We start from the raw sequence: 24,100 nt of genomic DNA, 5'->3' as shown, positions 1-24,100 counted from the left end.
TAGCTTGTTTTGTGGTTTACAGCGAAACCATGTTGGCTTGTAACAATGCAAAGACACTGCTGTTTGCACCGCTTGTCTTCTAATGACTGTTTCCTCCCGCAGGTGAGCTTGTAATAATATCGTGTATGATGATCATTATTTCCATTGCATTATAACATTTTCTAATAATACATATAGATGTAAAAACACTTTACGAATGTAATTATATGCAACAGTATCAGCTACCAGGTTAAAGAAACTGATGGCACAATGTACAACTTCCAACCAAGAAGGATTTATAGCTGGAAGGGGAAGATAACAGCTAAGATCTCTTTTGCTGTTATATGAAGTTAGTTGTGGAAGGTCCCTAGTTCTGTTCCTGTCAATAGATGCTGATAACACTGGAGATGTTTTGGACTCGGTCCAAGGATACTTCAATGGATAAGGGCTTTATATCAACACCCTACAACCAGAGTACGTATTAATAGCAGCTTGTCCAAATCGTTTGAACTACTCAACGGAACAAGACGGGGTGCCCTCTTTCAGCCCTGTTATTTGTTCTATCATTAGAGCCCCTCTTGGCAACAATTCAGGCAAATGTAGATATAAAAGGAGTGAAGATGGGGGAGCTGGAGCACAAAGTGGCAGCTTATGCTGACAATATATTGTTCTCCGTGACCAATCCCAGAGTAAAATTATTGAATATAATAAAGTAGTTAAAAACCTTATGGAGAGTTATCTAACTTTAAAATGAATCTATGAAAGTCAGAGATTTTAAACATTTGTATGACACTGGACGAACAGGTATTAATAAATAGTCAGTTCCCAGGGCCGCTGATAAGGGGATACCACCTATCCTCCTGTATGGAGCCCAGGCCCGATCAGTTATAAAGGGAAGCCCAGGCACCTGACAAGCAGCTCTCTTCCCCAGTCACTCTTCCTTCCTGCTATATTTGCAGCCACTAAACTACACTGTTTTACAGCCACCTGCCATTCTATCGCAGTGCAGCTCAGTCCTCTAATGTTAGCTGCGCTCAGTCTGGGACTCGGCTTGTTCAGGGTCTCCTATTTTTACCTCTGTAACTTTGTTTTCCATCCCCCCCTTTCTCCTTCCAAGTCCCAACTCACTCTCCATCCCAGCTATCACCCCCCCCCCCCCCCATCCCTGCAGCCACCACCTTGTTCCGATCTCTCTCCTTTCCCAGTCCAATTGATTGTGCCCGGTTAGTTTCCCTGCAGTGTTTCACTCCTGTACTCCTCATCTTATCATACAGTATCTTGTATGTTGTGTCGGCTAATAATGATTTTAGTGTATTTTATTGATTTTTACTTTCTGGGGAGGCTGTCATTTAGCCTGCATGGTGCTCTGTGATTTATATCATCAGCCCTGTCAGTTTCCCTCTACTTGTAGAAATACAGAGTTAAAATATTTAGGGCTAAAAATACAACTATTGATTAAGAATTTATGTCAAGCTAAAATAAAATAAACTCTCAGTAAGGATACTTTCCTGGGTAGGACAAATAAATATTAATAAAATGGAGAGAGTTCCAAAAGTAATTTATTAATTTCAGATGCATCATATTCACTTACTGTATACATAGTTTAAGGCATTGAAATCTCTTATTTTAGGGTTTATTTGGCAAGTAGAGGAAAAGTTAAGTGATGGAGCCACTGAGGAAGATGGTTTGGGTTCCGCAACAGAGGCAGTTGTTGTCTAAAGACATATGCCCATTAACAAGAAATATATATGGGATGCAATTTTTAGAGAATTTAAAAGGGAGTATAATCTACCTTAGTGGCACAAGTTATTTTCCACGGGGAATAAAGGATTTTTTTTTTTTTTAGCATGGACAAAGGATAAAAATGTGAAATTGAAGGATATTATGAAGGGTGGGGTCGCAAACACTATGCAATAGTTCAGGCACAAATGGGGCACTGTACCTTTAGATGAGTGGAGGTTTTGCCAGTTAAGGCATTTCATAGCAACACTGCCTCAACCTATATGAGAAAAAGAGAATTTACTTTCTCTCGAGAAGTTGCTTAGTTTACAGGCAGACCTGACACGTATTTCACAGATATATTATAACTGCTGAGGCAGAGCCTAAAATACTGGTTGTCATTACAGCTGCGCTAAACCACAAACATAAATTGTGATTAACTAAATCAAAAACAACCTAAGGAAAATAGTCCATTTAGTGAGGATAATACCAATATGGATAATCATAAATTAGTGTTACACTAACAGTGCAAACAGTAATGAGGTATATGAAAAGTCAAAATTAGGACGAAAAGTTTCCTTCCAGTGATACTAACACCATCCAACACCGCAAATCAAGTGTAACCACCACCATAAAAAATGCGCGCTTACCAGCTTGCATGGACCTCCTATCACTGGAGTTCTATACCGCTTGTGACTAATACCCAGCCAGGGCCTTTATCCGTAGAAGAAGGGTATGAAGATAGCAACTCCCACCATATATGGATTTCCCACAGCAAAGATGCAGCAACACCTATCACGGGAAGTCTATACTGCTTGTGGCTAATACCCAGCCAGGGCCGTTATCCGTACAAGAAGGGTATGAAGATAGCAACTCCCATCATATATGGATTTCCCACAGCAGAGGTGCAGCAACAATCACGGCTCAGTCTCAGAAATCAGCCGGAACCCTCCAATGAGCCTGTATGGCACAAAATCCACCCTCAGATTGTAATGCTCATAGAAGTTCCCCAAAAAGATGTAAGAGCTGCCATAGTATAAAACCATAAAAACTTTAATCTAACTTAAAATAAATTGCAGTTACATCAAAATCGCATAAAATATATATTGAATAGTCATAAGCCGGCCGGCTATAGCATTAACACCCATCCTTCTGGGATCGAAAAACGCCCATTCTTCTGAGATCGGTGACGTCGGCATGTCACTTCGCCCGATGCGTTTCATCGCACACTGACATTCTGGGGCACAGGCGTGCTGACTCACTGTTATAAATACCACGCCTCAGTCTCAACCTCGGGCAGTCTGCCTAGCTATTCGCCGTTTTGGAAGAGGGAATATTACCACACATATTAAATGGGTCCAGGATCTCCCTCTTGTCATAATATTGATAAATAAATGTCCCTTTATCAAAATTAAAAAAAAATCCTAGAACAAGAAAATATACAATAGAACAAAAAAAAATATAAAAAAGTGTTTGATTAAAAACAATACATCTGCATCCTATATGGCGGCGAAGGGATACCACTAAAAAAGGTCTGTACCACTAAAAAGCCAGTACAACAGCCCCCAGTGGTTAGAATGAGAATAACATCTTACTCAAAATTGAAATTGGCTATCCCTTCCCCGAAAACGGGTTAAACTTGCAAACAACAATATAAATAATTATAAACAACCTGTCAGGGTGCCAGGAAACCAGGCCACATGGGGATGCAGATAAAATAAAGCAGTTTATTTTAGCAAACAACAATAAATCCACAGCAAGAGTGAGGAAGTAAAAGCAGGAACAAGCCAGGGTCAAGTCTAGAAGCAGGTAGTCTACCGATGTCGGGTCGTCTGCCGATGCGGGATCGAGAGCCAGGAGAGTTGTCAGCCAAGCCAGGTCCTACACGGAGGAACACGGAGAACAGAAGACTGCTAGCAGAGATGCACCTTGGAGCACAAATGCAAGGGCAAAGACTGCAACCCATCAAGTGATAGGTATAGTCAGGTGTGCAGCATCATCACTGTGCAAAGCCCAGGCAGCAGGCAAGTGATGATGCAACCAGAGTCTATAAGAGGCCGCAGTCTACACGTCTACACGTCTACATGTCCATGATGGTTGACAACAGGGAGGCAAGGTGAGACCTTGACACAACCTCATAGGACCCTTAGAGTAGATTAAAACCAATTGGATATATCACAACAAAATAGCTAAAACCAAACCTAATGATCAAAGGCTAAGTGTCAAGGACTAGGCGGAACAAAGCTACTCTCATGTAAATAATTGACCGCAAACGAACAAATAATAATGCACATTAAATCAAAAATAGATCTACATACCCAAACAAACTAAATGGCCACCATCAACCTAACATTACTTGAATCCGGGCAACAGGAAGTGTCACCAAAATCAACAAATGGTCACTTTCCAGATGTAACAAGGCAGGCCCCTAGTGGTCAAATTAAGAAATAACAAATACCGAATATATATACAAATAACAATAAAGATACGATAAGGACCTTATATGAGCAGAGGCCCAAATGTTATATTATGAAGCTCCTGTCTACCCATCCAAGGGCAGCAACATAGATTGGATAAATTACATTATCCAACAAATAATAAATTCAAATCAGCAAGAGATATTGGTCTTATATCCAAAGGTAACAAAAAGAAATGCCTGTGGCAGAAAAACTAGATAATAAAAATGGTTACAAAGGGAAAAAAACAGGAATAAAAACAAAACAAAGATTAAAATGAGGAGGGACAACTCAAAAAAAAAAAATCCTAAAAATTAATTTAGACTGATGCACCAGACTCAGATCAAGTTTACAAGGCAAATGCAACGATAAAAGTCATATACCATGGCACTAATCCTAAATTTGCTCATTAGGTTTCAAGAGTTGTCAATAAAGGCATTGAAATCTACATTCAGCCTATAATGAACATAGGATTTAACCTTATAGTTCCAGGACATCTCAAGCTTAGAGATCTCTCTCACCAAGGAGTTTCCTCTACAGTGGGGGCTATATTTATCTATCCCCAAAAATACTGTGTTTGTGGGATCTCTGTTATGCACTACAGAGTAATGCATGGATACAGAATGGTGTTTAAAACAATTTCTGATATTATAATTGTGCTCGTTAAATCAAAGCTGAAGGGGGCGCTTGGTCCTTCCCACATATTGTAGCCCAAATGGGCACTGCAGTGGGTAAACTACTCCAGTGATAAATGACTTTATCTCAAATTCCACTGATGTACTAGTGGAGACAAAATCATTAAAATAATTACATTACACCAGTTAGGGCACATAAATATGCAGAAGGAAAGTCACCATTATGTCGGAGAGGGTGCAATAAAAGTGGGACTATGTTTCACATGTGGTGGGGTTGTGTTAAAACACAAGAGTCCTGGAGGGGGATAATTCTGTTAGTACAAGAAATCACTGTTACTGCGATACCCAGGGAACCATGGATATGCTGGTTTCATGGTACAGTGAATTCAGTAGGATAGTATAGGAAATCACTTACTCCCCACTTAATAAACACAGCCAAAGGACTGATTCCAAATTTCTGGGGCTTACAAGAATTTCAATCTATGGGAAATGGGCTAAGGAGGGTGGAATATATTTGTACCATGAAAGAATTGTATCATTCTAGCGAGGATTTGATGGAAACATTTTTAAAGACCAGGGAGAGGTGGTTGGAGTTTAAGAAACAGAAAATTAGATTGGTGCAAAAAATTGTGATAAGAGGCAAGTAAGAGGTTGTGGTACTGTAAATTAACAATGTGGCTCAAGGGGAGAGCTTTTATTAAAGTTTTTTTTGTTTTGTTTTTTTTGCAGTGGGTTGTGGGTGGTAAGGGTTTACATAAGGGTTTACAATTGTGTTATATGGTGTTGTAAATGCATTTGGTAAATATTCATGGTATGTGAGAAAAATGTAATAAAGATAAAGTAAACTAGAACTGCAGACTATAGCTGATTGAGTGGAAATCTTCCAATGGGCAGGTTGTATAGAAATTGATTGGTAGATCGACTTCTGTACAACTACCCTGCAAGGATCAAAACTCAAATACCCATACAAGAATCAGAACTTGGCTGGTCCCTGCTAAACCGGCTGAATTTCAACCCATGTAAGTCTGACTTAAAGTTACCCAGCAAAAGTGAAAGTGAAAGAAAGTATTACATTTTGAGTTTTCCCCAGAAAAGTAATAGAGGGGAAATCTTACAATGGGGACACTAGTTCTAGTGACCTAGGGGGCCCCAAGGAGTTCTCTTAATTTGCAGAGATTTTCTCTCTCTCCCTGTTTGGCTATGGGACAGGAAGTGAAGGTAAATCTCCAGCTGTGGTATATACAGTCTGTAAAGCCTGGTACATGGGCCAAATATCGACCAGTATTGGCTGGTTAAATAGAAACCAGCTGACATTCAGCCTGTGTGTACATCAGCCTGTCTCCCAGAAGCTAGCCAAAAAGCTGACTTCTGTCAAATAGGCATGCTCGAAAACCAGCGTCCAATCAGCGCTGGCAGCCACAGGATGCCAGTGCTGACCTGTATGTTCTGAGGGGGGGAGGTCCCCCTGTCAGAACACAATAGCTTAGCTTGGAGATTGCTGTACTAACTTCACATAGTAGAGCAAGCTCCTTCCAAGCTCCACAGTTGTTTTTGTTCAGTTCGCTGTTTTTTTAAAAAATACCTTTAACTACCAATACCTTTCTTTTCTGCACAATTAAAAAAGATTCAATCGATACTGAACTCTTTGATCTGGAGAAGCAAATGTCCTTGGATAACATCAGCTATATCTCTTTACTTCTGTTAAATTTCTATGCCTAGGAGCTATGAGGAAAGCCTCCAATATGGCACAACTGAAGATGTGGTGGAACCTGACCTCAACGGTTTCATGGACTCAAATTGAACAAACTGCTCTGAAATTTGATCTGAAACGCATCTTGGGAGCAATGATCCTCCACCCACAACCTACAAGCCACCATCTAGCAACAATTTTATTCTAGAGTTTTGACCTCCCTAATAGATCTTCCTTATCATTAAGGTCCTACAGAAACTAAACTTAATCTTATCCCCGACATATCCTTGCAGTCTAGGGAATCGGCTGGTATGCATACGATATCTCACCTATAGAAGGACATGCACCTAAGATTTTTTTCAGGATCGGAATATGACTTATTCCATCCCGACCTCAACTTTTTTCAAATACCTTCAAATATGCTATGTGCTTCAGCATATCAAGCTCGACAAGTCCTCTCTCATGGATAAACTCTTGAATATATACGACTCTACACAACTTAACTGTAAAGGCATTGCACTGATATATGCCCTTCTCAATGGCAGTGTTGCCAACCGCCTGCTATTTTATGGGCAGCCCATAAATTTCAGCCCATTTTCAGGCTGCCCATAAATTCCCGTTATGGGCAGCAGTGCCCATAAGAAAGATGGTTGTGGGCCAACATTGTAACTGCGAATGCGCCGTTCAGATGCCTGCCTGGCTTGGGAAACCTCGTACAAGCTTGGCCGGGTGGACGCAGGTGAAAGTGGCACAGGAAGACACTTATGTCGAGAGGTAACATCAAGGGGGACAGAGGAGGAACTACCATGTCTGCGCAGCCTCTGACCACCTCCTGTACCATGTCAGCAGCCTCTAACCATCTCCTGTACCATGTCAGCAGTCTCTGACTACCTCCTGTACCATGACTGCAGTCCCTGACCACCTCCTGTACCATGACCGCAGTCTCTGACCCCCTCCTGTACCATGACCGCAGTCTCCGACCACCTCCTGTACCATGACCGAAGTCTCTGACCACCTCCTGTACCATGACCGCAGTCTCTGACCACCTCCTGTACCATGACCACAGTCTCTGACCACCTCCTGTACCATGACTGCAGTCTCTAGCCACCTCCTGTACCATGTCCGCAGTCTCTGACCACCTCCTGTTCCATGTCCGCAGTCATTAATCATCTCTTGTATCATGTCTGCAGTCTCTGACCCTCTCCTGTACCATATCCATAGTCTCTGACCATCTCCTGTACCATGTTCACAGTCTCTGACTATCTCTTGTACCGTATCCACAGTCTCTTACCATCTCCTGTACTATGTCCACAGCCTCTGACAACCTCATGTACCATGTCCACAGTCTCTGACCATCTCCTGTACCATGTCCACAGTCTCTGACCATCTCCTGTATCATGTACGTAGCCTCTAACCATCTCTTGTATCATGTTAGCAACCTCTGACTATCTCTTGTCTTTTATCATGTCTGCAGTCTTTGAGGGGAAGTCTGGAGAGGAATCAAGAGTGAGAGCACCACCGGGATGGGGGGTCAAGGGAGAAGTCAGACATGTGTGGACTGTGGAGAGGAGACTATAGGATAAAACCACAGCCACTAACCTGGAGCCGTCTGACTAAGCCCGGCATGGTGCACCCTAGAGGAGGTTAGGGACAGCACCGCCAGGCCAGTCTGATGGGGGAGGGGGGTCACTGATGTAAGGGGGCAGTGAATACAATGATGTAAGTGGGCACTGATATAAAGGTCCCCCTATATTAGTAATCCCCCCTTACCTTAGTGTATTTACTCTGCGGAAGGCGGTCCCTGGTCACCAGAGTGCCCCCCACATCAGAGTTCCTGGCATTCCCCTTTACATCAGAGTCTGCAAGATTCCCCCTTATGGTGAAAACGGTAACTCTGTGGACCCTTATGTAAGTGGAAACTCTGATGTAAAGGGGAACGCAGTGGACTCTGATATAAGGTGGCCTCTGGTCATCAGAGCCCCCCTTACATCAGAGTTTCCCCCTTAGATCATGATCTGCAACGTTCCCCTTAATATAAGAGTTCACTTCCACTGTAAGGGGGATTCCTGCAGACTCTGATGTAAGGGGGAACTCTGTGCTGGCTGGCTTATAGTAACCTGACCTTTCCTTGTAAATGGAGATCTATGGTTTTTGACTTTTAATTAACTTAAACACATTGCTAATAGCACTAGCTACATGTTTATAGTTAAAATATTGATATTTGTACTGTTTAGCACTGAAAATGGTAATTTTGGTTAATTTTTTGCAGTGTCAGTAAAAAATGCGGCTCTGTCAGTAAATTTAATGATATTTTGTCAGTAAAAAAATTGGTGCCGTTTGTAAATTTTGGTGTCCTGCCAATAAATTTCACTTCAGGGGGTTGGCAGCACTGCTCAACAGCCTATCCTCTTTGGAAGAATCAACTATACCACAATCCTGGGAAACAGAACTTAGTTTTACAGCTACTTCCCAACAGTGGCAAACAGCATCTTCCCTACCCCTGAAATATTCATGACGCATTACACACTGGGAATCTTCCCAGAAACCCTTGTACAACTAGTACTTTACCCCTGTAAAGCTTGCTTCATTTTATCCAATTCAATCTCCTTTATGCTGGAGGAATTGCGGATCTGTGAGATGAACATTTCACATTTGGTAGAATTGCCCTGTCATACTGAACTTTTGCACTCAAGTTTTTTTTCATTCATATCCTATGTTACTTGACTTGCTTTACTAGGTTTAGAGATGGATTCATGGCCCTCAGATTTTCAAGCTGTACTTACCAACATTTTTGTTGCAGTCTGTGTACTTATTGCCCGTAACTGGAAAACACCATCCCCCTCCAAAACCACATCGATCATACCCCTTTTAAATGACCGAGCCTATTTCATTCCAGCGAAGGAACCTTAAACCCCCTCCTGTCCATCTGCAATGGGTGTAAAGTTTGTCTCCATTAATGCCCGGGGACTCAACCACCCGGCCCAGTAAGATTCTTATGGCAAGAGGCTTTACACCTGAAAGCAGACATTTTAGCAGTCCAGGAGACCCACTTTGACATTTCTGCTTCTCCGAAATGCTCGCACCCGGCCTTCCCTCATGTCTTTCAGGCCTCGGCCAAAGAAAAGAAGAGAGGCGTGATGATCGCTATACGGTAACATTCTCTCTTACAGACTCCACCATAGATCCAGATGGTCGCTATATTGTACTGAAATGTATTATTAATAACCTACCGCTCACCCTAGTGTCTGCATATGCACCTAACTCCAGACAGGTCAAGTTTCTCCGCCAGCTAGTAAAAAAAGTGTCACGCTCGAGGTATGGTAATCTCATAGTGTGATCTGAATACACCAGTCAGTCTAGACCTCGATACGTCCTCCCCGCGTGGCAGAGGAGCCCCCTCCCTGGCGGCTCTGCTGCGTTCGAAGGACTTATACGACGCCTGGCGCTGTATACACTCCACCGAAAGATCCTATACTTATTACTCCCCCTGTCACAACTCCTATTCTCGCCTAGATTTCTTTTTATTTGACAAAACTCTCCTGCAGAGAGTCACTGAAGCCTCTATACATGATATTGTGTGGTCTGACCACGCTCCGATATCCATCCTTCTAGAAGAAGGGAACTCCTTTGCCACGGCGAGAATATGGAGGTGTAACACGTCCCTTTTTCAAGACCCTAGTACCCGACAACTTATATCCCAGGAGCTCCAACAGTATTTCTAATTGAACTCTCCCTCGGATACAAATGTGTTTAATCACTGGTGTGCCCACAAAGCCTTCATCAGGGGTATCCTCCTTAAACTCAATGCCCAACGCCGTAAGTCCTTCCGTCTCAAATTCGACAAAACCCTAGCTGATCTCCGCACCCTGGATGCCCAAAATATGACTTCCCCCTCCCAAGCCCTAGCAGACGAGATAGCTGCCCTCCGTCACTCCCTTAGAGAACTCCTGTCCTCCCAACACGATAACAATATGCGCAAATTGAAACTTGATTATTATGCCAACAACAACAAGGCTGGCAAACTCCTTGCCAACCGCCTCAAGGCACACAGATCCAAAACAAAGATCTCCTCCCTGGTCCACCCCCATACCCATGTCACCCTGACGAACCCTCAGTCGATTGCCGACGCATTCTCAGACTATTATGGATCCTTATACAACCTTTCCACCTGTACCTCCACACCTCAACCCACTGATGCCAGCATTACTGATTTCCTCTCTAAACTTCGCCTCCCCTCCCTATCTATGTCCCAGCTTGAATCTCTTAATCTCCCCTTCACTGAAGAGGAGATCTCCAAAGTAGTTAACTCCTTACCCAACGGCAAATCCCCGGGCCCCGACGGTTTGTCCTCAGAATATTTTAAAAACGACTTTCCAGTTTTATCCCCTCATCTCCTTGCAGTTTTCCAATCAGCGGCCTCTAACGGCTCCTTCCCCAAAGAAATGCTCCTTGCCCATGTGGTCACCATCCCTAAACCTGGAAAGCCTCCAGATACCCCGTCAAATTTCCGCCCCATATCACTCCTAAACGTGGATGTTAAAATCTACACGAAATTATTGGCTAACAGACTTCACCTAGTGCTCCCTTCCCTCATAGGTCTGGACCAGTCCGGCTTCATGCTCGGTCGCCAACCCTCGGACGCCACTCGCCGCATGATCAACCTTATACACCACGCCAAAACTAGTCGAACGCCGTCTCTGCTTCTCTCCATAGACGCAGAGAAGGCGATCGACCGAGTCCATTTGGGGTACCTTACAGCAACGCTGCGAAAGTTCGGTTTCCAGGGCCAGATTCTATCCTCCATTCTAGCACTATACTCTTGTCCCTCTGCTAAAGTCCTGACCAATGGTATGCTCTCGAAGTTGTTTGACATAACGAATGGCACACGTCAGGGTTGTCCCCTCTCACCCTCCATCTTCAATCTTGCCATAGAACCCTTGGCCGAAGCTGTCAGATCGCATCCACACATCACTGGCTTTAAACTAAACCACCAATCCCACACCATAAATCTCTTCACAGACGATATCATCCTCTCCCTGACAAATCCCATCGTCTCCCTCCCCTTCGCCCACAAGCTTCTACAGGACTTTAGCGCAATCTCCTTCTATAAGGTAAACTTCTCTAAATCGGTCACCCTTGACCTAGGTGTGAACGCTCACGCGAAATTACATCTCTCCTCTTCCCTCCCCTACCCCTGGACCGATCAATCCATAACTTACTTGGGTATCTCCCTAGCCCCCACCATTTCCAAAATGTCCTCCCTCAACCTCGACCGTCTTCTCTTCCAACTCACTAAAGACCTGACGACCCTGATGAAGCATGAGATCTCGTGGGTAGGCAGGGTTGCTACATTAAAAATGCTTCTCCTCCCCAAGATCTTATATCTTTTTAGAACTCTCCCCATACCACTGTCCTCTCTCCAACTCAACAAACTGTCGGTCCACATGAAACGCTTTGCTTGGCAGGGTAAGAAAGCCAGATGTGCCCTCAAGCACCTTACACTCCACAGGAGAGTAGGGGGCTTGGGTCTTCCCGAAATTGGAGACTACTACTTAGCCTCCTTGTTGGCTCAACTCCCCTGCTGGTTCGATAAACGCAGGGCCTCTTGCTGGGTAACCCTAGAAGCAGCTTGTTCCCACACATCGGATCTCTCCCTTCTGCTCTTAGCAGACTCTTGGAAACCGCTCTCCCTTACCGACCTACCCCCCCCCTACCCGGGCCTCCATTCTGGCATGGAGATCCAATACCAAAATTAGACTTCCCCTCAAAACATTGGAGTCTCTGATCCCACATCTCTCCCTGACTCTGTTTCAAGCAGCCAACATTCTATGGATAGACCAGCTATATTCCGGCACAACCCTCTTGCCCTTTGAAACATTGTCCTCAATGCACGGTATTCCCAAAAAGGCCATGTACTCCTACACCCGCATCTCGTCCTTTCTCCTCAAATACCCCCCCCCTCCCTCAACTTGGACTTTCAGGCCTGGCATCACCTCTCAAATCCTAAACCACACACCAAAGGCATTACCCTATTCTACTCCCTGCTTAACAATAAAAATCAAATGTCCAAAACCCCCCTGATGAAGGCTTGGGAAACAGACCTTGGCAGAGAATTCCCTCTTCACCAATGGGCCTTGGCCCTAAAACAGGCATATACATCCTCTCATTGCATTAACCATTGGGAAACATTCCAGAAACTCTTGACCAGATGGTATCGGACTCCCTTGTTACTGTTGCGCTTCTACCCCACGGTGTCTCCACTCTGCTGGCAAGACTGTGGGGCTACGGGCACCATCCTACACACATTTTGGTCTTGTAAATCTCTCACGAGTTTCTGGAAGAAGATTTTTTCCGTCCTAGCTAGTATCACGAATGTTACTGTAAGCCCAAATCCTGCCCTTGCCCTCTTGCTCCTGGGGATTGATCTCTTTCCCCCGCCATACCGGACGCTAGTATCCCACAATTTGCTTGCCTCCTCACTAGCTATAGCTCGTCATTGGCACGACCCCTCATCTCCCAACCCCTCAGAGGTGGTTTCACAGGTCCAACTGAATTACCAATATGAACGTCTACTGGCGTTGCGTACTTCCTCATATGCCTCCTTTGCATCCAACTGGGACCCGTGGGGGCAGGGGCATGGGGGATGCCTCCCTCCTGCGGCTGCCAACACGGACCCCCCACCTCAAGCTACAGCATCCCCAACACCCTCCTCTTCCCCTTAGCTTTGTTTGTCTCCTCTTAATATACTGTTGATATAACGGCCTTGCCGTAGCGGTACCTTATGAATTCTTTCTCTGTTGATTATCTAACCCACCTTGTTGCACATGTTATGATATCTTTACGCTTGACCATCTCACTTGTTCTTGTACCATCTGCGATGTTGCAGCTACACTGTTATGTATTACAGTCCTATTATTCGTATTGCGGCTGCGACCGCGTCTTTATTGTTTGTTTTTTCTTTAGTTGTGTTAAAACCTCAATAAAAATCATTTGAAATAAATGACCGAGCCTATTAGGAATATTCCTTCACTAAAGCCCATTTCTACAAAAAACATTACACCACCAATGGCACTCCTGATTGAGACACCCTGGTTGTTCTTTGAAACTCTAAACATTATATTTTGATATATGTCTCCTAAGGCCCTCTCCTTCCCCTTTTTTTATTTCACTTTTTATTTACACCACAAATCCATCTCTACACCTGGTTTTATAAGGTTTGACACTGATCAGCTTATTATACTCTTAATTCCAGTGCCCTGACTGTTTTTTTTACGATAAATCCATGTACACACACGGTACCAACTTCTTACCCCTATATCTGTACTCTCTGCTTTCTCTCCCTTCCTTTTGTTCTCCCTACCCTCTCTGACTAGCCCTACTGGGCCACACTCATTTGTTTCCCCTTTTATTCAACGTCCACTCTTTTGCTATACAATGTTTATCGGCTATTATTTGCTGTATTGGACTATTGGAAAACTAATGTAGCCACCACAGTTTAGGACTGTAAAGCTGTGATATATTTTTTGTGTTCTTGGATTTAAAACACTTTAAAACTATTGGCCTTTATTGCATCACTTTACTGAAATATTTGTTTTCTTTACAAAGTCTTTGGGAGTACATTTTTTCTATACACATTGGTCTAATTTCCGTGCTATACTCTATCCTATAAATTCAATCAGATAAAAACCTTTCGATTTCCATTGTCAATTTTACAGTGTAGATTTGAATCCAAAGGGAAAGTACAGACTGCTTTTATTTTGTTTTACATTATAATATATGTAGCCTATTGCATTTACAAAAAAATGGTTTATGTGGTGGTAAAGGCAGCAATCCTTTGATTGAGAAAGCTGAATGGTATGTCTATACAAATATAGACACTGTCCCGTCTTTTTCTTATTTGTCTGTGTACCATTAAGTTACTTAAAACAAATGACTTACCACTGTTATTCCATCATTCAACAGAGATTCTCCAAAGATCATCATATATAGCTGTTCATTTACAGATATCTCCTCAAAGACAGCAAGGACTGCCACCGGATCGACTGCTGATATCAGGCTTCCAAAAAGCAAACTTTGTAGTAGACTAATATCAGTTAATGCAAAGGCTTCAATCTGACAAATGGCATATAGAGAAAGACCGATGCCAAAGGCATTAATAAGTGTCCCCATCACAGACCACCAAATAATGCTTCCAATGTTTTCAAAAAAAGGGCGCGTTGGTAGAAAGTATCCCCCTTCAAGCACAATTGGAGGCAACAGATAAAGGAAATAAATATCAGTTCTCATTGCAGGTGGCGCTTTGTGATCTGTCCCGAAAATTATTCCTCCCAGTAGTACACCAATAGCTATCAGAATGCAGCTCTCAGGCATTATTGCTGGCAATTTGTGGTAAAGATGAAATCCTATGAAATAAAATTATATCATTTAGGAAAAATACAAAACAATATTTTATTGAATTGATTTAACCAGTTTGGCCCCTGCGCATTCAAACCCTCAGTTCAGTATCTAGTCTATACAGCCAACAAAACATCCTAATGTATTTTAGAATTATTATCTAAATCTAAATGTCCTGCTGCAGTTTTTCATTATAATTGTTTAAAGTAGAACTTTACCAAGGACAACTTAATAAAAAAAAAAAAATAATGTTCTTTAGCAAGGAACATGTACTCCACATTTAGGCCTCATGTACACTGCTGCTGATAAACGGACGTTTAGGAGCAGTTGGGCGTTTTTTTAGCAGCCCCTGACCTCTCCTCTATGTTATCTTATCTGTCCATGTACACAGGGTCGTTTACAGTCATTTAGAAGCAGTTGAGTTCAGTGTCGTTTTTTGGAAAGCAATTATTTGCCTTCAGGATGTTCAGAACGTGTGTTTACTGGCGCTTCAAACGCCAAACGCGGTCATCCGCGTTTAGCGCTTGCGTTTTTACTGTAAAAGGGGAATGATTTTTTGACCTCTAAAAACGGATCTGAGTGCAAACGCCCGCTAATGCGACACAATGCGACCGCATGCAAATGCGACACAATGGTCGTTTTAAACGTTTTAAATGTCGTTTACATACCGGTAGCTGTTAAATTCCAGCGTTCAAAGGAGTTTTGCAAACGTCCCATGTACATTTAGCCTAATAATTATGCTACTAAAATAAGCGTGTGCTGTAAATGCCTCCAGAATTGCTCCTGTTTCTTATTGTTTGTGGGCCTCCATTTTGCAGCCCAGAGCAGCAGTAAATCTTTAGACTGTCAGCAGATATATAGCCAATAGTGGCTCTTAATTCCGACACAATGCCAAAAATGGAAGCCTGTGCTTTTATGTTTTACATAGCTATACCTGCAAAAGGGGCCAGCATAAAGTGATCTAGCAGGAGCAAAGAATAATAGGTTCCATCCACTATAGCAGATTGCATGTGGTATTTTGGTGTCCAGACACATTTTCTCTTAATATCGCAGGCTATTACAATGCTGTTTTGCCGTATTTTGAGTAGTCTCTGCCTTTTTGGATCAGTTCTCTCAACAGCAATGCATAGAAACCTAAATATGGAAATAAATATGGAAATATGGAAATCAATGGGTTTGATTTACTTAAAGTATAACTAAGGCCATACATGGGTCAAACTCTGAAATAATTTTCTTTCGAAAATACTTATCGAAGAATTTTAATTTAAAGTTTGCACCATTTGTGGGTCCGCAGAAACGACCGAAGATTCCCGGCCTCAAAAATTTTTTTCTGTAGCAACATGGGGTGAAATTAAGGCTTGGTTGGTCGAATTTCAAAATCAGTGGAAGCACCATCGGATCACAAAACTAACAAATCTTCTAATTTTTTAAAGAAAATTTGTTCCGAATTTGGCCCATGTATAGCCTGCATAAGGGAAAAGATTTTGGATAGAGTACAGGTGGATTAGAACACCTGTCAGGTTTTTATTGTTGTATGTGCCCCCATTAGGGAAATTTACCCTCTCTATTTGTCCTGTTTACCATTATCGTTGAAAGTGAAATGAAAAGAAAATCCCAAATTTTGGGTTGTGATGTATGGGCACTGTGATGTACAGGCTCTGTGATGTATGGGGCACTGTGATGTGAGCAGCACTGTGATAAATGGGGCATTGTAATGTACAGGGCACTGTGATGTACGGGCCACTATAACATAAGGGGCACTGTAATGAAAGGGGCAATATGATGTAAGGAGCACTGTGAGGTAAAGGGCACTGTGATGTATGGGGAACTGTAACATAAGAGGCACTGTAATGTAAGGAGCAGTGTAATGTAAGGGGTATTGTGATGTGGGGACATGGTGATGCAAGGGGTACTGTGATGTATGGGGCACTGTGATGTAAGGGACACTGTGGGGTAAAGGGCACTGTGCTGTACGGGGCACTGTGACAGACAGAGCACTGTGAGGTAAAGGGGCACTGGGAGGTAAAGGGCACTGTAATGTATGGGGCACTTTGAGGTAAAGGGCACTGGGATGTACAGGGCACTGTGATTTAAGGTGCACTGTGACATAAGTAGCAGTGTAATGTAACGGCACTGTGTGGCAAAGGGCACTGTGATGTACGAGGCCCTGTGATGTAAGAGGTACTGTGAAATAAAGGGCACTATGACATAAGGGACACTGTGATGTAAGGGGCACTGTGATGCATAGGGCACTTTGATGTATGGGGCACTGTGACATATGGAGACTGTGATGTAAGAGGCACTGTGACATAAGGGGCACTATGATATATGGGGCACTGTGACAGACGGGTACTGTGATGTAAGGGACACTATGACATAAAGGGCACTGTGATGTACAGGGAACACACCTCCCTGATGGTATGGCAAGATGGATAATTATCTGCCTGTTTCTCATCATTAAGGATTCTATTGATCCTAAGCAAATCTCCAACTTCATTTGCAGAATTGCAGCCCCAAACTTGCAAGGAACCTCCACCATGCATCAGTGTTGCCTGCAGACACTCATTATTGCTACAACCCAATATTTTTGTATAAGTGTACAAAGTGTGCAAGTGTAGGAATTGATGTTGGTTTGAAGCCAAAGAGTAGACACACTGAATATTGATTTCATTTAGATTTTTCATTTGTTCCACCACTTTGTGTTTTGTAAAATGATAAAAACCATTAAAATATATATTTTTGAAAGCATTCCTACTTACAAGCATTTCTTCACACCTGCTTAGTACTCTATCTATCTATCTATCTATCTATCTATCTATCTATCTATCTATCTATCTATCTATCTATCTATCTATCTATCTATCTATCTATCTATCTATCTATCTATCTATCTATCTATCTATCTATCTATCTTTCTATCTATCCATCCATCCATCCATCCATCCATCCATCCATCCATCCATCCATCCATCCATCCATCCATCCATCCATCCATCCATCCATCCATCCATCTATCTATCTATCTATCTATCTATCTATCTATCTATCTATCTATCTATCTATCTATCTATCTATCTATCTATCTATCTATCTATCTATCTATCTATCTATCTATCTATGTGTGAGTGTGTGTTTTCCCACCTAGTGTCAGGGATGCTTTAAGTAAATGTATGTATTGTGTCTTTTGTTCATCTAAAGGGGACTTATACAAACAAGATGCTTGAATGTACACACACCTTACAAAGTCTTCTTTCAACCAGATTTTCTGCATTTTCATTGAAAAATAATGTCAGTTTTGTACCCAGCTTTGATTGTAGCACATGTGGCAGTTATAACAATGCCTACTTTGCTTTGAGTGATGTAGTACACCACTGTAAAAAAATTGCATACTGTATAATATATACAGTATATATATATATATACCGTATATGCATACTGCTAAAACATATAATTAATTTCAAGAATTCTACACAATGTTTTAATATGGCAAGAAAGACAAACCAAAAAGTCAAGGACATGTTCATATTAGGAACTTACCAATTTTAGCATAGGAAGCGAGGATGATCCATAGGGTGATTTCATAAGGGATTTGGACCAGGCTGTAATCCACAGAAAAGGCATGTATTCTTTCCTGTACTTCTGGATTTTCCATAATCCCTGCAGTCATATCTGTGCTTCCACTTGTGCTGTTCAGAATCATTAGTAGAATAAGAAAGTGAAGTATATCCATTTTCAAGCAGTAATTAAAGCTTTCTAAGCACTATAACAGAAATGATTTCAGGAAGCACCATCTCGTCCACATAACATGGTATTTTCATTGCTCATGGATACTTTCTATAAACTCATTTCATTTTTGTTACAGAGGAAGAAAGCAAAACACAAAATGTGTAGAAGGCAATGCTTTCAGTATTAGTGTTGGAAATTGTGTTCCTGTTTGTTGAAGGAGTCACCTGGTCAGAGTATTTGTTTAAGATAGGGTTCATTTTCTTTGATTGAAAAGCATATATTATTCGGTGGCAGGTTTGTCTCGTGCAAGTTAGTCCGCCCAATTTTTACATAGGTCTCTGTGTTATTGTGAAATCTGACACACATAGTGCTCTAGGTTCAGAAGCAGTGTATGATGGCAAGGTGTGGTGCCTGGGAATGAAACATATGCTTTGACAATCAGTGTTTACACATAACAATATTGCCACCTTGTGAATAGCCATGTAAGTGCCACCTTGATATTATCAAACACAATAATGACAAATGCAGTACTGTAGAATTTGTTAATATTTTTGTTTTAGCATTATATACCATTTACATCAAGCACTTACAGATTTATTAACATAATATATTGTTATCTTGACTTGTTATTGTTATCTTGCAATGTCTGTTTCTAAAAATGATATCTGCCACAGAGTACTTATACGGACAATGTTTGCTGTATATTTTCATTTTTCTCTTCCTTAATATGTTTAATAAAAATATAGAGTTGGAAAAATATACTATATGATTTTTTTTTTCTTTTTAACGAATAGAACGATTCAGTAATGTCTAAAGGCTTTATGTGTTTTAATTGCTTGTCTACAGAAGCAGCATATTTGTTAGCCAAAAAAAATAATTAATTAATTGCATAACATATTCATTTACGTTTACCTAAATAAAAAATATTAATATACTAAAGCGGAACTTTACCCACAACAACTAGATAAAAAATAATGTTCTTTAGTTTTAATTTAATTTAGTTTTAATTTCAAAATGAGTGTGTGCTGTAAATTGCCTCCAGCATTGCTCTTGTTTCTTCTTGCTGGAGGCTGCCATTTTGCTGAAGCCCAGAGCCCCTGAACAGCAGTAAATCATAAAGCAAAACTAAACCCGTTGATTTAATGGTTTCAAACAACAGTTACATTCCTAGAGTACCAAGACTGCTAACTGTCACATTTGCTTGTGTCCTCAAACTGTCAAACCCTCAAATGGCTGGTGTCAAAACTGATCACATGTGCAGCACCATGGCAGTTGCAGATCAAACAGAAGCAGCTTCCTTGGCTTTAAAGGATAGGAGGGTTTAAATTGTGCTTTAGGGCCAGCCATGCAGGGAGCAAATTCGCTCCATTCCCCCATCAACACAGAGTGTTGAAGCAGAAATCCCTCCTGCTGAGCCACTGTCTTCTCCCAGCAGGGAGGAAGCTGTCCCCTCTGGGAGAAGACAGTGAATAATCCTTTAGCTGCCAGACCCTGTGCTCCACTTTTATACTTAGCTGGCCAGGCCATTTCTGCAATTTTTTCATTGCTTTTTTATTTTTCCCTTACAGCTCTTAGAGTTTGTTAAATATGCCCCAAACCATATATCTTCTAAAAGCACATGACCCGTAGAATACAAATAAGGTGCTACTGATTTTTAGCGCACAATGATATTTCGCAAATGTTTATCAAAACAATATTTTCACTAAAAATACTCTAAAAAAATACTTTCACTAAAAATACTCTAAAAAAAATACTCTAAAAACATTATTAACAATAATTATTAATAATTGAAAAGCACACCAAAAATGAGGGACATAATAGAAGTCTATGGGAAACCACAGGTAACGCACATGAAAACCACAGGTATCCTGCACTACACCTGCGCTGCGGCCGAACTGCAGCAGACGGGCATGTGGAAAACAATAAAAAAAAAAGTGTGCAAGCGGAATACAAAAAAAAGAAATACAGTTACCACTATCAGTAATATAATATAGTAATTAAAACATTATCTTTTTATAAATATACCTACGTATATTTATATTACAAACAAAGCAATCACCATTCTAAGGTTAAAAAACCTGTACCTCACGGAGCTCAGAGGAGCTCAAATGCAGCCACTGAAGAGCCTTCACCCTGGTTTTTCTCCTGACTTCACGCTCAGCTTTGCCTCCCCTGGGGAAAGGTGCGCCAGCCAGCATCTCCCAGATCGCACATCCCAGCAAGCCCATGCTTGCATGCCGGACCCGCCCACAGCAACCGATTATGTAATTGGTTGGCAAGATGCGGTCGGTAGGCCTGCACAGCTTCCCGAGTGCCCGTAGCAGCGGGAAGTGAGTTTTAGACAGCGGACCGGCACAGTACTGGCACCGCTGTAACAACTTACTGCCCAGCAGTGATTAATGAGCAGATAGCTGCCTAAGTTGGGGTCATTTTGCCGTGGCACACCTGGGGACCCTTCATGGCACACTGGTCGATAAACCCTGCTCTACACTCACAATAGAATCACAATAGCACACTAACTTGCTAGTAGCAATGAACAGAGCCCTGTTCTATCTATCTCCACTCCAATATCACACTGCAAATGGCTGCTCTGGGAAGGATCCTTTTATAGTGGGGGGTGGGTCTATGAACAATGAGCCATGACTGGATACAGACATCAAAAACATGGCTCTGACCGTGTTCTGTGCCCATATTGGGCAATCCTTCATTGCTTCAGCCAATCAGGGCTTTCAATGCACTGTTCGGCATGCAGCGCATTGTGGGATACTCGGCGGGCCGAACAAATGGTCGAACACCCTGACAATTCGGGTGTTTGCAAAACGGGTGAAAAGCCAATGTTTGGCCCGAAATCATGCTCAGGTAGAAATGTTCCCCCAACACTACTTGCCTAGTTACCAATCATATTGGGTGACAATATATTAAGTTAGTATTTACTAACTGGTTCAGTGCCTGTTTTCTTTAAAATAGCACTACAACTGGGTATCAAGTATTCATTTCAGTGATATAACAAAATGCATTTAGATATTTTTTAACAAACCAAATGGAAGTTAAGGGAAATGAAATGTACTGTATAATTAGAGTTTACATATACTTTTAATAAAGTAGGCTGACGATTTTTTCTAGTGAAATAAATTATAGCTTGTTTATTGGTTGACATATTGAACATTTAATTTGAAACCCAAAAATACACAATACATTGAAAAATGTAAATAAAAAGTCATCAATTACACACTCCCAAAACCATGGTAATGTTTATTCTTCTTTATTCTTTTGGTCTGGGGAAATAGTCTGGTCTAGGAAAATGTAAAAAAAGTCTTTAAAAGTGTTTTTTGTGTTTAATAATATATATACAAACAAGTGTTTCTCAACCTAAGTCTGGTCTTTTTTCCACTGGGGCACTGTCCAGTTTGCCCTGGATCAGCATCAAGATTTTCAATTGTGCAGGTGGGTCGAACGCCAGCACAATAATGATCTAGGGCTAAGATGCACAGTGCCAATACACAAAACTCCATAAAAGGTCCAACCACCTAAACCAAAAATGATATTACAACATACTGTATATGATGTATATAGTTTGTACAATTAAATATCAGAGTTTTTTTTTTGTTTGGTTATTTATGTTTAAAGAACATTTGCTGCTGAGAGCCGGTTCACACTACCACGACCAGAAAGTCGCCCCGTGACTTGAAGAGACTTGTTTAGAGACTTGGAAGAGACTTGGAAGAGACTTGTGCACTACTTTGAAGAGACAGGCGACTTTGTCTGTGGGGAATGCCTGGCTAATCTCTTTCTTCTTCCTGGAAAGTCTGATAACAAGTCGCTTCAATTAAGATAAGGAGGCGACTCCCATTAAAGTATATGGGACAGGTCGGATCACAGGTCGCCTCAAAGTAGTACAGGACCCTTTTCTGAAGTCGGAGCGACTTCAGTAGTGCCAATTAAGACGGCACTGATTGATTAACATTGCGTTTGTTATGTCAAGCGACCTGGGGCTACACAAGTCGCCTCACAAGTCGTGCTAGTGTGAATGGGCTCTTAAAGTGATTGTTTTCCACGTATCTGCACCTTTTTAACTGGCATGTAATACCTGATTCTATTCCAAAATTTTAAGTTCTGTGAAGTTTTACTATCTAAATCCGCCTTCCAAGTCACCATTGGCAGAGTGCTGAGGGCCTTTCTCACTACATTTGGCAAGAATTCTGGCTCTTTAAATGGCTTGAATTTAATAAGAATCAGTTTAAGAGCTTCCTGCTCCTCCAGCGAGCATGTAATGGCTGCTTGTAACTCAAACACTTTGGGACTTCTAATATATTTCTCAGAGAGGATGAAAATAGCTCTTCTGCTTCTTTTAATGATCTTGGCAATGTCTTCCACGTAAGCTAAAATATTAAAGAAATATACGAAGTGAGATATGGAATACTACAGTTATAATTATTTGTTAATCCATCACTGAACATTATAAAAATAAAATCAAAACTTTTTTTAATAAATAAAATAAAACAAACGAGTATTATTGATGATGACAACTGAACAAAAGTGACTATAATTATGACAAATAAAATATTACAGTATAGAAGGATTTTATCACCAAAACATTGAACTTGGCACATATCTAACACACATCTGCCATTTTCACTTGACAAAGGAACCTAAATAAGTATTATTATTATCTGTTGCCCCTGTTCCTGCAGACTTCGCAGGGTTGCCAAGCCTCCAACAACTTATTTTTACTGACAAAACATGGAAAATGTACTAACAGAGTGAATTTTTTGGTGACAAGCTGTAATATAACAGAAACTCCTAATCGAAATTAAGAGTCCATTCACACTAACGCGACTTGTCAGGCGACTTGTCAGCCTGACAAGTCGCGGCCCCTTGCGGTCCTTTGACTGCTACAGGAACCGTTCTAATAGGAGCGACACAAGTCGCTCCAACTTAGAAAAAGGGTCCTGTACTACTTCGGGGCGACCTTGGAGCAACTTGCATAGACATTCATTATATGAAGTCCGTGCAAGTCGCACCGAAGTCGCGGTGCACGGGACTTCACAAGTCGCCCCCGAAGTAGTACAGAGTCGTGCCGCGGTAGTGTGAATGCGGGCTAAGAGAATTGATATTTAAAAAAATATAAACAATATGTAAGCATTAACAATATCTATAAATAATAATATGCCTGACTTTGCAATGAAAAAGACAAAACAGCATAACTAGAATCACAAAAACCTGGGGGAATCTGGGCCAGGCATGGAGAAAAACAAGTTATGTGGTATGATACGTGCACTGTGACAAATGATGGTCAACAAAACTGGTAGTGAGTGGGAATAATGTGTTTTGCATTGATGGTCAGTGGGAGGAATTCTCCTTAAATTGGTGATCAGTGGAAGAATGCCCCCTTAAAGATAGATAAAAAGATTATTGGCAACGTATCTAAGAGGGAGACATTATTCTTTTCTCATGGAATCACCTAGCAACCTCTGGAGGAGCCCTTGTTGAGAAAGGTTGTT

General features: G+C 41.5%; 1 protein-coding gene across 2 annotated transcripts in view; it reads right to left on the bottom strand.

Moving 5' to 3' along the window:
* Positions 1 to 18,997, bottom strand: part of SLC9A4 (solute carrier family 9 member A4) — an 82,029-nt gene extending 63,032 nt beyond the window's left edge. The window contains exons 1-3 of one of the 2 annotated variants that reach the window (XM_082246075.1): positions 18,824 to 18,997; positions 18,411 to 18,559; positions 14,418 to 14,881 (exon numbers count right to left, since the gene is read on the bottom strand). In XM_082246075.1, the coding sequence (XP_082102201.1) occupies positions 14,418 to 14,881; positions 18,411 to 18,540 (594 nt within the window). In that variant the 5' untranslated portion in view covers positions 18,541 to 18,559; positions 18,824 to 18,997. Of the gene's footprint in view, positions 1 to 14,417; positions 14,882 to 18,410 lie in introns of both variants that reach the window. The other variant, XM_082246074.1, reaches the window with a different exon arrangement.
* Between the last annotated feature and the right edge of the window lie 5,103 nt (positions 18,998 to 24,100).

Source organism: Pelophylax lessonae (assembly GCF_965119305.1).
Source record: "Pelophylax lessonae genome assembly, chromosome: 2".
Taxonomy (NCBI): domain Eukaryota; kingdom Metazoa; phylum Chordata; class Amphibia; order Anura; family Ranidae; genus Pelophylax; species Pelophylax lessonae.
The sequence above is the reverse complement of the archived record's forward strand: the minus strand, read 5'-3'. Positions and strand labels throughout refer to the sequence as shown.